This window comes from Pipistrellus kuhlii, unplaced genomic scaffold (assembly GCF_014108245.1).
Source record: "Pipistrellus kuhlii isolate mPipKuh1 unplaced genomic scaffold, mPipKuh1.p scaffold_m20_p_1, whole genome shotgun sequence".
In the NCBI taxonomy this organism is placed as follows: Eukaryota; Metazoa; Chordata; class Mammalia; order Chiroptera; family Vespertilionidae; genus Pipistrellus; species Pipistrellus kuhlii.
This window is the reverse complement of record NW_023425404.1, coordinates 167736404-167751253: the sequence shown is the minus strand read 5'-3', so window position 1 is coordinate 167751253 and position 14850 is coordinate 167736404. Positions and strand designations below refer to the sequence as shown.

At 40.6% G+C, this 14850-nt stretch overlaps 1 protein-coding gene across 1 annotated transcript; it reads left to right on the top strand.

Moving 5' to 3' along the window:
- The first annotated feature begins 808 nt into the window (after nt 1-808).
- ARL9 (ADP ribosylation factor like GTPase 9) lies at nt 809-11458 on the top strand. The gene is made up of 4 exons (XM_036415669.2): nt 809-1291; nt 5532-5694; nt 8775-8950; nt 11014-11458. The coding sequence occupies exons 1-4, from the start codon at nt 1034-1036 to the stop codon at nt 11191-11193; spliced, it is 777 nt and encodes a 258-aa protein (XP_036271562.1). The 5' UTR covers nt 809-1033; the 3' UTR covers nt 11194-11458.
- The last annotated feature ends 3392 nt before the right edge of the window (nt 11459-14850 follow it).

The window sequence follows — 14850 nt, the reverse complement described above, 5'->3', positions numbered from 1 at the left end:
CTGCGCCAGTTGGAATGGGAAGTTCTCCCTCAACCTGCATATTCTCCTGATATTGCCCCTTCCGATTACCATGTGTTTCGTTCTTTGCAAAACTTTCTTCTTGGAAAAAAATTTAATAATGAAGAATGCCTCAAAAATGCATTGACCGAATTTTTTGCATCAAAATCACGAGAATTTCACAACAGAGGGATTAAAATGCTTCCTGAGCTTGGGCACAAGTAGTAGAAAACAATGGCAACTATATTGTTGATTAAATTTTGTTGTATTGTTTAAATTCGATTTTAAAAAGTATTAGAAAACGACATTAATTATTACTAGACCTAATATATATATTTTAATACCCTGCATTCCTAGTAGCTATGATTCTGGCAGACTTAATTTGATCAAGAATTTTGAAAGCAAAATATGAGAATTTGAAATCAGGACCATTCACGTTCCTGTTTTCCCCTGAGCATCCTGGACAATTTCTAGATACTACGGGCAGTTAAGTTGGCACTGGCGGGAGGGCGAGGAGATACCTGACTTTACTTTCTAGGCTTGCGATTAATAACGGGATAGGCGGGGCTTCCTCTGAGGACCCTCAGCGCTCTGACCCCTGGGGTCCTTCTGATGGGAGACCGAGTGCTGGGTGGTGGGCGTGGGGCTGCCTCGGGGGAGGTGAGATGCTTCCATCTGGACCGTGTGGAGAGGCCCTGCCTGGCGCCCCTCCCGAGGAGTGGCCCCTGGAGACGCCTTTTCCTCACTGCCAACCTGCCACGCAGCTCTCAGGCTCCCTCTGTCTGGTCCTGACCCTCCTTCGCCTTCCTCCACCCTCGGGTTCGGCGAATCTGCAGCCCGCAGCCCAGCCTGGAGGTGAGAGCGGGCAGTGCCAGCTGCCGGCGGGTGGCAGCCCGCACGCCGCGGGGAGTGCGGGGCGGTCTGCGCCACGTGGATCTACGTGGGTCTACGACTCTGCGCCCTCCCCGCCCCACAGGGGCCACGCCTGCCGAGTCGGGACAGCTGCGCGCAGGAGGGAGGGAAACTGGCTGTGACGATGGAGAGGGGGAAGGTGAAGAAGAAAGACAAGGGAAAGGAGGCGGAAAAAGGAAAGGAGGACAAAGAGAAAAGGAAGGACTCGGAGAAGGAGAAAACGAAGGATAGAGAAAAGGAGAAGGGAAAAGGGAAGGAGGAGAGAAGTAGAAATAAAGAGGAGGACAAGAAAAAGGAGAGTGAGAGTGACAAAGAGAAAGAACAGTTGAAGGGAAAAGAGGACGACCGCAGAGTCTTAGGAAAGCCCGTGCTGGAGCCGCCGGTAAGAGACACGCCTCGGCCCCTCTCCCCAAGGCCAAGGCCGGAGCGCCAGCTCTGTTACGTCCCAGGCCCTGCCCAGGCGGGAGGGAGCTGGGGCTGCTGGGGGCTTTGTGCCCGGGTCAAGCTTCCTCTGCCCCTTCCCTTTGCCCACCCTCTCCCTAATCCCGACCTGCGTCTCATCAGAATCTAGTGTTGAAGAAGAGACGCAGGGAAAGGTCCTTTTGCGGACCCTCCTCTTCCACTGCTCAGGGCCAGGTCACAGACCTCTTCGCTACACAGAAACCCGCCCTGAACGCTCACTGCACGCGAGCGAGCTCTCCAAGTTCTTTCCGTTGAGTAAGTTCTTTGGCGGAAGGTGCGGGGTTCCTCAGTTCGTGCCCGCTGCGTTTTTGAATTGTTTGGACATTTTCTGTGGGCATTGTGGTTACTGTTTCCATTATTTTCTGTTTTCGGACACCCAGAAGGGATGGTCACAAACGTTTTAACTGAGAGATCTCAGAAGCTAAAAGATAAATACCTATGATTTCAAGTGAAATCTATCTTTTAGCTTCTGAGATCTCTCAGTTAAAACCATAGAGTAGTCAAAACCATAGAGCCAATGGAATGATGGTTGCCAGCTCCTCAGGGAGGGAGAACCGGGAGTTAGAATTTAATGAGAACAGAGTTTGTTTTACAAAATGAAGAGAGTTCTGGAGATGGATGGCGGAGATGGTTGCACAACATTATGAATGACTGTGTTTCATACCACCTAACTACGCTTAGAACTGGTTAAGATGATACATTTTGTTATGTGTGTTTTACCACAGTTTTTAAAAAAATATATTTTTATTTATTTTTATTTTTTTACAGAGAGGAAGGGATAGGGATAAAGAGTTAGAAACATCGATGTGGGAGACATTGATCAGCTGCTTCATGCACACCTCCTACTAGGGATGTGCCCACAACCAAGGTACATGCCCTTGACTGGAATCAAACCTGGGACCCTTCAATCTGCAGGTTGATGCTCTATCCACTGAGCCAAACCTGTCAGGGCTGTATTTTACCACAGTTTTAAGAATTGGGGTGGGGTGTGGAGAGAAAATAAAAGCGAGGCATCATTTGGGTCAGTTTAGTGAGCTCCGTGCGCCTGAGCTCCTGGGCTCAGAGTTGCTTCCAGTTCTAAACAATGTAATTATTCATATAGATTTATCCTTGGTAAAACACAGACTGCATAGATCCATCTGTAATTAAAGGAATAACTTCTGACAAGAAACAGTGGTGTTTGGAATCACACTTTTGTGTCTGAACCATTGCTTTACTATAATCCCAGATTTCCTTAGATTATAAACATAATGAAGCATGTGGTTTAGACTAAAAAGTAAGCAAAATGTGAAGCATCAGTGCCTGCTGAATTTCTGGATAAGGTGAGTAAACTTAGCAATGTGGTTGGAAAAGGAACAGGAAACTTTTCTCATGATATTTCACGTTATTTTAGGTACCACTAAGAAAGAAAGGGGGGAAAAAAGGTTTCCAACTAAAGTAAGACATACCATGGATTATAAAATCCTCATTTAAAGATAATAAAATGTGAAACAAATTTTTTTATCTTAGAATTGATTAAATATTGAGGTATCCTGAGAGGGCCATTGTGGAGATAATGAGGGGGACACATGCCACACCCTGTATCCATTTCTTGGTGCCACCATTGCTTTAAATGATGCAGTTTTAAAACCATCCAATCAAGTCTCCTTTGTACATCAAGTCACTCTTCCTTACCAGTCACTCCCAGAATGACATTATTATTTTTAGAAGCAGCCCAACCAGTGTGGCTCAGTGGATGAGCATGGATCTATGAACCAGAAAGTCACCATTGGGCTGGATCCCCTGTAGGGGGTGTGCAGGAAGCAGCCAATCTGATTTTCATCATTGATGCTTCTATCTCTCCCTTCCTCTCTGAAAACAATTTTTTTAAAAAAATAGATGTAGCCCTAGCTGGTTTGGCTCAGTGGATAGAGCGTTGGTCTGCAGACTGAAGGGTCCCAGGATCGATTCAGGCCAAGAGCACATGCCTGGGTTATTATGGCCTCTATCCCCAGTGGGGGGCATGCAGAAGACAGCCAATGATTCTCTTATCATTGATGTTTCTCTCTCCCTTCCTCTCTTTCTCTCTCTCTCTCTGAAATCAATAAAGAAATATATTTTTAAAAAATAGATATGATGGAGAGAGGAAACATCTATGGAAATACCATTTGTTTTAAAACTTAACATCAAGAATTTACTCTATAATAAAAACAAACATGCACCTTTTCAAATTCTGTTATTCGGTAGATAGTCTTCACAAAGTATGAATTAGAGCAGACCTTAAAGCATCCTACTTGCTCATGAATCTTATTATAAAGTAAAATAAAAGAGGTGGGATAGTGGGATAGACATTCTAGTGCTGTTGGGGATCTTTTTTTCTCCTTTTCTTTTTTAACCTGAAATCTAGTCTAAATCTAATATCAACATTTAGTGTTCAATGTATAAGATTACTGTTATTTTTAAAACAGTGGCATTGAAGACATTTACTGGTGGGGTTTTTGTTTATTTTTTTGTGTATGAGAAACTTCTTTAGTAGGCTATTTGGGAAATAGAATTAGTTTTCTGTGAGCAGTCTGGCTGAATTGTTGCTCATTTATTACTATTCACATTGAAATGTGTATCCTAAAAGTCACCTTTCTGAGCACTCTGACCTTTCTATTTCTTCATACCAGCTTGCCCTTGTTGTCCCTCAATCACTTATAAAAATTTCTAAGGCTGTTATGTTGATGGAATGTTTCCAAAGTTTACATCTATTTCAAGAGGTTTTAACATCAAGCTCTCTATATATGCCCATTTGTCAATGGAACTGATTTAGCACCTTCTATAATCCTAGCCTTTTCTTTAATCATAATGCTTATATTTAAAAGTATTAGAGGGGAACCTTGCCTTAAGAGCTTTTAATCTAATGATCCAATTGGAAGGACGAGACAGATCAATGAGACCTTAGATGTTTATATGCTGGGCGGCACAGTTAATACCGGAGGCACCATGGAGGCACCAATATCCCAAACAGCAATGATATATATATCTGGCTGTGTTCAACACTGAACACAGCCAGATGGAGTTCCTGGAGAGTAAGCCCCCTTTCTCACTAGTTACAGGATAGCTCCTTTGTTATCCTGTAAGCAGGGTATAATATTATATATATATACTGAGTGGCCAGATTATTATGACCACCTGACATTTGTAGGCAAATTAACCATACACTGCATCATATGGGATATGGAAGCCGAAGGCCTGTTCGAATACTTGCTGTCTGCAGTATCCAAGATAAAACATCTCCAATTCATACAGGAACACAAGGATTGGACAGTCGAGCACTGGAAAAAGTCATGTGGTCCGATGAATCACATTTCCAGTTGCATCATGCAGATGGCAGAGTGAGGATTTCGCAGAAAAAGCATGAAAGCATGCACCCCACATGCATGAGTACAACCCTTCAGGCTGGTGGGGCCAGTGTTATGGTTTGGGGCATGTTTTCCTGGCATGATTTGGGTCCTTTAGTTTATGTGGAACAACATCTGAATAGCACAACATACCTAAGTATCATTGCTGATCAAGTTCATCCTATATCATGTTGATGGTGTATCCCAATGGAGATGGCTTCTTCCAATAAGACAATGTGCCATGCCACGGTGCTCATATTGTGCAGGAGTGGTTTAAGAACACGAGGGAGACTTTATCTTGCTTAGGTGGCCCCCACCATCACCAGATCTCAATCTCATTGAGCATTTATGGGACGAAGTTAAAAGGGCCATCAGGCAGCTGGTTCCACAACCATCGAATCTCACAGAACTGGACAGTGTCATCAGGCATGGCGTCAGGTTCCTCACATCACCTTTCAACCTCTCGTGGAGTCAATGCCAAGAAGAATCGCCGCAGGCAAAAGGTGGCCCAATGAAGTCCTGATGGGGTGGACATAATAATCTACAGTATTTATTTAATAGGTTGACCAGGAGCTGGAGAATGGAGATGGAATATGCAATTAACACCACACAACTAATGGCTAATTATAAAATATAAACTGGTACAGTTATTAAATACAATATTTTGTGAAGTTTCATGCTGGTTTACAATCCCACAAGTATTACTGGGTCCTACCACAGGCAGGGACTCTGCCAGGGGCCAGGAAAACAAGGCCCTGACAGCATAGGTTTATTGACTTATCCTTTGTTTCACAGGAGAAAAATAATCATATCCTAGTGTTGGGCCTCGATGGAGCTGGAAAGACCAGTGTTCTCTACTCTCTAGCTTTAAACAGAGTCCAGCACAGCGAGGCACCCACCCAAGGTTTCCATGAAGTGTGCATCAACACTGAACACAGCCAGATGGAGTTCCTGGAGAGTAAGCCCCCTTTCTCACTAGTTACAGGCTAGCTCCTTTGTTATCCTGTAAGCAGGGTATAATATTATCAACATTGGGTCCTTGTGAAAAGTAATACTGGGCCAGGTTTTCCTAGAGATTTAGAAAGCATTTGTAGTTTAATACTAGAGTGCACTCTGAGGGAAATCACTTTCTGCTCTTTTTGTTATCTCCTTTTTCCAGTGGTGGTGACAAAGGGCAGTTGAGAGGAAGGCTTTATACCCCTTAACAGCAGCCTCCCTCCTCCCTTGATACCCCAAGTACACAGGCAATTTAAGTAACTATAGTGTGCTTCCTTCTCTACAGCCCCAACTACAGACAAACCCCAAACCTCTTCTTGTATACAGAGGGCAGCCCAGAAGCCCCTGCTCTATAGTCTTCTGGAGTCCCCTCCGCTCTAAATACTGCTGTTCCCAGAGTTTCGTCAGGTGCTCTTCTCTCTACATTCTTTCCTTGGTTGATTTCATCCATCCTCTGATGACTCCCAGATTTAAAAAATATATATATTTTATTGATTTTCCATAGAGAGGAAGGGAGAGGGATAGAGAGTTAGAAACATCAATGAGAGAGAAACATTGACCAGCTGCCTCCTGCACACCCTCTTCCGGGGATGTGCCCGCAACCAATGTACATGCCCTTCACCGGAATTGAACCTGGGACCTTTCAGTCCGCAGACCGACGCTCTATCCACTGAGCCAAACTGGTTTCAGTGACTCCCAGATTTATCTGTCCACCCCAAACATATTCAAATGTCACCTCGCATTTCACCTGGCTGTCACATTGCCCTCTCAAATCTAATGTCAAAGCAAAATGCTTGAGTTGTCTCCCTATCTGTTCCTATTCTTATAATCCACTGGTCAGGACCCATGAAATTGCTCAAGACAGAAAACCCGGAGTCACCCTTGTTTGCTCCTTCTGTACCCCACCTCCCGTAAAACACTATTTACAACAAATCTCACATTCATCAGTTACAGCCTTTCCTACTACATACCCTTATTTGAATTGGAACCTCTATTATCGCCTACTTAGATGACTGCAGTTACCTTTTTGATTTTGCTATCATTCAGATACAAAGAGAAAATGAGCAGAGAAATTGATACACCTGTAAGCAAATCTTTAAGAAAAAAAGCATGATATTCAGAATAGAGGTTTCAACTTGCCCAGAAGCTATAGAAGAAATAATTATTTTGACCAAATAAATAGCTAAAAAAAAATAGTTTCAAAATATTAAAATGAAAAGGAAGGAATAAAGGAAGGGGAGGAAGAACCCAACTAGGGGGAGAAATGGACAGGTCGATAATTGGAATGAGGGATTTCAACATATATGTCAATTTTTCATAGCATCAAGGAGAGAAAAATCTGCAAAGATGCACAAACTTGGAACTTAATCAACAAGTTTGATCTATTGGACAATATAAAATTGTCTAATTAGTCTAATTTACTTACACACAAAAGCTAAAATACACATTCTCAAATGCTCATGGAACTTTTATTACAATTGACCACTCACTGGGGTGTACAGCAAGTCTTAGCATATTTCCAAGGAACAGGCATCATCAAAACATGTTCTCTGACTGTGCTGCAGTTAAGTTGGAAGTTAATAACTGAAATAAAAATCCCTACATACGTAAAACGTCAGGTATCGGGAAAGAAATGAACACAAATATTCATTCTTGTTTAAACTAATATATTTAAATCATATGAACAACTTAGAAACTTATACAACATCCTTTAAAAATTAAAACCACAAAATACTTCAAAGACTGACTCAATACAAAGGAAAATAATGGAATATAAAGACCCTTTTCCATTAGTATGGTAAATGTTTTTATTGATTCCTAAAACAGCGGTCTGCAAACTTTTTCTATAAAAGGCCGAATAGTGAATAGTTTAGGCCTCGTGGGCCACCTGGTCTCTGTGGCCACTACTCAACTCTGAGGTTCTAGTGGGAAAGCAGCCACAGACAATGTGGAATTAAATCCACGTGTTTGTTCTAAAAAAAGCTGTATTTGTAGACACTGAAATGTAAATGTGGTATAATGTCCACATGTCATGAAATAAATAGTATTCTTTCTTTTTCTTTCAAATGTTTAAAACTGTAAAATTTCCCAGCTGGCATGGCTCGGTGGTTGAGCATCAATCTATGAACCAGGAAGTGACAGTTCAATTCCCTGTCAGGGGACATGCCTGGGTTGCAGGCTTGATCCCCAGTGTGGGGTGTGCCGAAGGCAGCCGATCAACGAGTCTCTCTCATCATTGATGTTTCTCTCTCTCTCTCTCTCTCCCTTCCTCTCTGAAATTAATAAAAATATATTTCAAAATTCTAAAAAATAAAACTATAAAAATCCATTCTTTGTGGGCTGTACAAAAATAGACAGTGGGCCAGATTTAGACTGTGGGCCATAGTTTGCCAACCCCTGTCCTAGGAGAAAAATAAAAACTAAATTCATTGTGTATATAATACTGTCATTAACCGAAAAGTTTCTTCTGAGAAGAATCAGTAGAATGAAATAATCCAAAGGCACTTTTTTTCTTAGGCAAGTATTAGTGAATGCCCACAGGATTAGATTAACTCTCAGTACAAAATTAAGAAGAGAAATTCTGGGATTTTGGCTAAGGAAAACATTGTTCAGGTGAGGCTACCCAATGAATTCAGTCCACCTAAAAATTATTTTAGAGAAATGTGTTTTAATCCATCATCCTGAATTATTTTAGTAGCTATTCCCATTTATTATTATTATTTTTTTTTAGCTATAACTGATGGACATGCAGGGATTGCCATGGCTGCTATGTATAACAGCAGGAGGCATCCACTGTAGTATTTAGTATTTCATGCTGAACCTTCATGTTCCAGAATGACTAATTCACTCGTGGAGGTAAATATCTCCACCCACTCCTTCCCCAGTGACGTCTCTCTGGTGGTTCTCAAGCGATACACTCTAACCCAGTGGCAGTAGGACCCCTGCACAGTGTTCAGAAGTTATGTGACTGTGCCTTTCCCACCCCCCTCGGAGAACGTGGCTGTGATTTTTTGTGTCTTCTTCCCCTGCTCTTCTTTGTAGTTGGTGGTAGTGAACCTTTCCGGTCCTATTGGGAAATGTACGTGTCCAGGGGATTGCTGCTCATCTTTGTGGTGGACTCAGCAGATCACAACAGGTTACCTGAAGCCAAGAAATACCTTCATCGGCTAATTAAAATAAACCCTATCATCCCTCTGGTTGTATTTGCAAACAAACAGGTAAAAAAAAAATCTGTACACATATAATTTGTACTCAATAGCTTTATCATTAACACAAGAAATGGGAATGTCTACTTTGAGCAAGTAAATATTAAACAGTATGCTGTACAGTCAGCTCAATTTAAACTTATTAGGTCTACTGGATTATAAACACCTTGAATATAGAGACTGATATTCATCTTTGTGTCCCACAAATATGTGTTAAATTTAATTCAATAAACATTTGCTGATTATTGATGTCAACGAAATTTTTGTGTCTACCATGTAAAAAGAAATTTAGATCAAATAGACATATCTGAATTTATTTCATACACATACATTAAAATTATTAAACATCCATGGAGAAATGGAATGTTGTATATTGTTGGTGGAAAATAATATGGGAGGTTCCTGAAAAACTTAAATGTATAATTCCCATATGATCCAGCAAGTGAAAAAAATTGAAAGCAGGGACTCAAACGAATATTTGCACACCATGTTCATATCGGAATTATCCCTGATGGGCTTTTATCATTACAAGGAGCCTCTCTTCCATCCAACACCATCCTTCTACTTATTTCCTCTCAAATTCCACCAGTGAATTTCTTAACTTGAGACATCATTCACATGTCACTGGACCCATTAACACTGTTATAAAATCACTGCAGGCCCTAAGACTACATGAATTCAGGAGTCAGACAGGCAATCTGTTGGACAACCCACATCCAGAGAGATAATCAACTCTAGCCAGATACCAAGGTCAGCACATCAGGAAGACTCATGGATTCTCAGTGATGGAATCTGATAGGTTCATATTAGTATAAGAAAAAAACAAGACAAAACGCACTTTTGAATCATTCCCAGACATTTTTAAAATATATATTTTATTGTTTTTTTTTTCAGAGAGGAAGAGAGAAGGATAGAGTTAGAAACATCCATGAGAGAGAATCATCAATCAGCTGCTTCTTGCATGCCCGTTACTGGGGCCCGCAACCAAGGTACATGTCCTTGACCAGAATTGAACCTGGCACCTTTCAGTCTGCAGACCAAAGCTCTATCTATGGAGCCAAACTAGTTTCTGCCATTCCCAAACATTTTTAAATTCTCCCCTAAACCTTAGGGAGAACACTATGAAACAACAAAAGCCAGTTACAAATGCAACTTTTAACCTACTGTCTTGTCTTGATTTTAAAGAAGGTTTTGACCTTCTTTAAAGGTCATGCAGCAGAAGTATGGGTTTTCTGTTTTATTTTAATCTCTTCTCTTTATGCCTCTCTCTCCCTGTGGGTTTCCTTCTTTTAAGCCTTCCCCATCTTACCATCTTTCTTTCCACCTGTCCTCTTCTCTAGGCCTCTTTCTCCTATCACTTCATTTTCTAAATTCATTTCCTCCCTGCTCCTTTCTCTGTCTCCCTTCACCCTGCAAAATTTGACCCATTTTTTTTGGTTGAGTAGAAATAATGGTCACAAAAGAAAACTCACAATGGCAAGTGCTATAATTAATAAAATGTGATATGGCCCTAATCAGTTTGGCTAAGTGGATAGAGTGTCAGCCTTCAGACTGAAGGGTCTTGGGTTGATTCTGGTAAAGGACATTTTCCTTGATTGTGGGTACATCCCCAGTAGGGAGTGTGCAGGAGGCAGCTGAATTGATGTTTCTCTCTCATTGAGATTTCTAACTCCCTATTCCTCTCCCTTCCTCTATGTAAAAAAATCAATAAAATATATTTTAAAAAATAAAACGAGATATGGGCAAATAGTTAATGAATTAAATATCTCTTTAAATTTAAAATAATTGATCCTATTAAATATACTTCTGGGAAAATAGAAAAAGTTAGAAGCAGATTGACTGTACTGTTTAGAAAATTGATTAAGGTGTTATATTGGTTTAACTTTATTCCAAAAATATATTTTGATGATAATTCATAAATATGGGTTTAATTCTGATGAAAACATTTATATTTAACAACCAATAGGGTCATAATAATGGGGTCACAATATCCTCCATATTAAAATGAATGTGGGGTGATTGAGAGCAATAAATGCAAAATAACCAAAATTTTTCCATCTCTTTCATTCTTTAAGGATCTTAAAACAGCCTATCACATTACAGACATCCATGAAGCTTTGGGATTATCTGACGTGGGAAATGACAGGACGATGTTCTTGTTTGGGACTCAAGTGACTGAGAATGGCTCAGAGATACCGTCCACCATGCAAGATGCCAAAGACCTGATTGCACACCTGGCTACACATATGCAGTGACGAAGCGAGGCCCACAGTGGCTCACGACCTAGAAGTCACCAGGGAGTGTTGCATGGCAGGCTTGAAGCCAAAGGTTTCCACTTTTAAATAAAAAACAGGCCATTTCCTATTTTCTCAATGCATGGCATATATACAAAGATAATGTTAATTGATTAAAAGCATCTCTTTATTTCGATTTTGAACTTTAAAAGTATTAGTAGCACAATGTATTTGGGGGAATTTGGAGTTTTAAGCAACAAAATTAAAATGAACATTAGCAAATATATATCCCATTTTGTAGTTTTTCAATGACATGAGATTTATATTGACATTTTTATTTTTTATTTTTATTTTTTAAAATAAATCTTTATTGTTTGGATTATTACAGTTGTTCCTCTTTTTTCCACCCATAGCTCCCCTCTATCTGGTTCCCACCCCACCCTCTGTCCTTACCCCCCCACACTGTCCTCATCCATAGGTGTACGATTTTTGTCTAGTCTCTTCCCACACCCCCCACATCCCTTTTCCCTCCGAGAAGTGTCAGTCCACTCCCTTTCTATGTCCTTGATTCTATTATATTCAGCAATTTCAGGTGTTTGCCTATGCTGCCATCTTAGTTTCTCTTACATTGACATTTTAATAAATTTTTCTCTTTTTAAGTAAAAATCCAGGTTTCTCTCTTTTAAGAATATGAGTTTGACACTGTAAAGTAAGAAATACTGGGGTAGTGCAATGAGAAAAAGTAAGCAGCTCTGGCTGGTGTGGCTCAGTTGGTTGGGCATTATCCATGCACTGAAAGGTTGCTAGTTGAATTCCACATCAGGGCACATGCCAACCCTTCCGTACCCCCCTACCCCCCAAAAAAGAAAGAAATGTAAAAGGAATTCCTTCAATCAGGACTTGTTTTTATTTTATTTTTTTAAATACATTTTTATTTATTTCAGAGAGGAAGGGAGAGGGAGAGAGAGATAGAAACATCAATGATGAGAGAGAATCATTGATCAGCTGCCTCCTGCACACTGCCACTGGGGATTGAGCCCACAACCCAGGCATGTGCCCTTGGCCAGAGACGAACCCAGGACCCCTCAGTCTGCAGGCCGACGCTCTATCCACTGAGGGCAGGACTTATTTTTAAAAAATGAGAGAGCCTGGCCAGGCGTGACTCAGTGGTTGAGCATCAACCTATGAACCAGGAGTTCATGGTTTGATTCAGTCGGAGCACTTACCTGAGTTACAGGCTTTGAGCCCCAGTAGTGGGTGTGCAGGAGATAGCCAATCAATGATTTTCTCTCACCATTGATGTTTCTATCTCTCCCTCTTCCTTCCTCTCTAAAATCAATAAAAACAAATTAAAAATAAATAAATAGAAAAAAAGTAGGCAGCCAAAACCGGTTTGGCTCAGTGGAAGAGCATCGGTCTGGAGACTGAGAGGTCCCGGGTTCGATTCCGGTCAAGGGAATGTACCTTGGTTGCGGGCACATCCCCGGTAGGGGGTGTGCAAGAGGCAGCTGATCGATGTTTCTCTCTCATTGATGTTTCTAGCTTTCTATCTTTTCCCTTCCTCTCTGTAAAAAATCAATAAAATATATTAAAAATAAAAAAATAGGGAAAAAAAGTAGGCACTATTAAATTCACACAAAAATATAAATTAACAGCATTCAGAAAGATGTAGGAAAAGCTTCTCTTTTAGAAGCCTGTTCTATTAGATGAAGAACATTGTGGGGATTTGTTTTTTAAATATTTGACATTTTTCTTTTATATATGAGCTTATTTCACTAGACATAGCTATGTTTACCTACAGATACGATATAAATCCAACTTTTAATCTAGTGCCTTGTCTTAACTAAAAAAAAAAAAAAAAAAAAAGGGGGGGGGACTTTATTTCTATTCCAGCATGTAAGAAGTTTGGAAGTCTCCACTGTTCTAACAAGTAAAAAGGTGAACAGACTGAAAAATAAACAGTTCTTCTAGGATCCACAAGAGAGGTGAGGACACAGGCTGCCCCAAGACTGGAGAAACCAATAAGAGAATCCAGAGAAGGATAAGTTGCCAAAGCAGAGACTCAATGGGAAACCATCCTGGGAACCAGTGCCAGGGTTTGGGAACCAGAACTGTAATGAACCAATTGCTGGAGGCTCAGCGTGGGTCATTCTGAGTGTTAAACACTCCAGGAAGATCCAGTCATATGGGGGATCTACATTTTGTGAGGTTTACCTCCAGGAGCTTGACCAGATTCCCACAATAAATATCACAGAAAAATCCCTGGGTGTTTCCAGGGTTGGAGAAAAGGAACCTTTTTCTTTTTTTAAATCCTCACCTGAGGATATTTTTCCATTGATTTTTAGAGAGAGTGGAAAGACAGAAACATCGATGCGAGAGAAGCACATTGTTTGCTTGCCTCCTGCATGAGTCCTGAACAGGGCCCAGGCAGGGGAGGAGCCTGCAACCAAGGCATATGCCCTTGACTGAAATTGAACTTGGGGCCCTTTGGTCCACAGGCTACAGAAGGAACCATTTTGGTCCAAAATGGCTACAGAAGGAACCATTTTTAAATATACCACAGCACTCTACTCTTTTTAACAAAGTCTGACCTCTGGGAAAACTAGTTAACCAGAGTCTAACCTGCAGAATTATTCTCAGAGTCCAAATCTAGCACTCTAGCCCAGTGGTCGGCAAACTCGTTAGTCAACAGAGCTAAATATCAACAGTACAACGACTGAAATTTCTTTTGAGAGCCAAATTTTTTAAATTTTAACTTCTTCTAATGCCACTTCTTCAAAATAGACTTGGCCAGGCCATGGTGTTTTTGTGGAAGAGCCACACTCAAGGGGCCAAAGAGCCGCATGTGGCTAGAGAGGCGCAGTTTGCAGACCACAGCTCTAGCCCAACTTCAAGACTTTAAAGCTGCAGTAACTTAGATATTGTAATTTTGGCAAAAAATTAAACAGATCAATGGAACAGATTAGAATGCCCAGAAATAGACCCTGATAAATACAATCAACTGACTTTTGACAAAGGAACAAAGGCAATTCAATGGAGCAAAATAAAGTATTTTCAGCAAATGATAACTGGAAGAACTAGACATACACACGCAACAACAACCAAAAAGGATATAGACCCAGACCCCACAACCTTCACAAAAATACAAAAATTAACTCAAAGTGGGTACCAATATAAAACCAAAGGCATGATCCATGAAAGAAAGAATAAGCTGGACTTCATTAAAATAAAAACATTCTGCTCTGCAAAAGACACTGTCAAAAGAATGAGGAAAAAAAAACAAACAAACAGTTCTCAGAATGGGAAAAAATAGTTGCAAAATAAACATCTGATAAAGTACCATCACTCAAAATATACAAAGCACTCTTAACAATAACAAAAACAAGCTGATTTAAAAATGGACCAAAAACCTTAAGTGACACCTCACTGAAGAAAATATACTCGTGAAAAATATACAAATGAAAAGCTGCTTCACAGCATATGTTATCAGGGAAATGCAAATTAAAAAAAAAATGAAAAACTGCACACCATCATATGTCTATTAAAATGGCTAATATCCAGGGCACTGACAGCACCACATGCTGATGGGGATGTGGAGAGACAGGAACTCTCATTCAGAGATTCAAAGTTAAAATTGTCTCCATCACTGGGCCCTGCTAACCTCTACTTGGCTTCATT

Coding starts and splice junctions, on each gene's coding strand:
- ARL9 (XM_036415669.2), top strand. CDS start 1,034: ATGGAGAGGGGGAAGGTGAAGAAGAAAGACAAGGGAAAGGAGGCGGAA. Junction 1,292..5,531: donor AGCCCGTGCTGGAGCCGCCG/GTAAGAGACACG, acceptor TTTGTTTCACAG/GAGAAAAATAATCATATCCT. Junction 8,951..11,013: donor TTGTATTTGCAAACAAACAG/GTAAAAAAAAAA, acceptor TCATTCTTTAAG/GATCTTAAAACAGCCTATCA.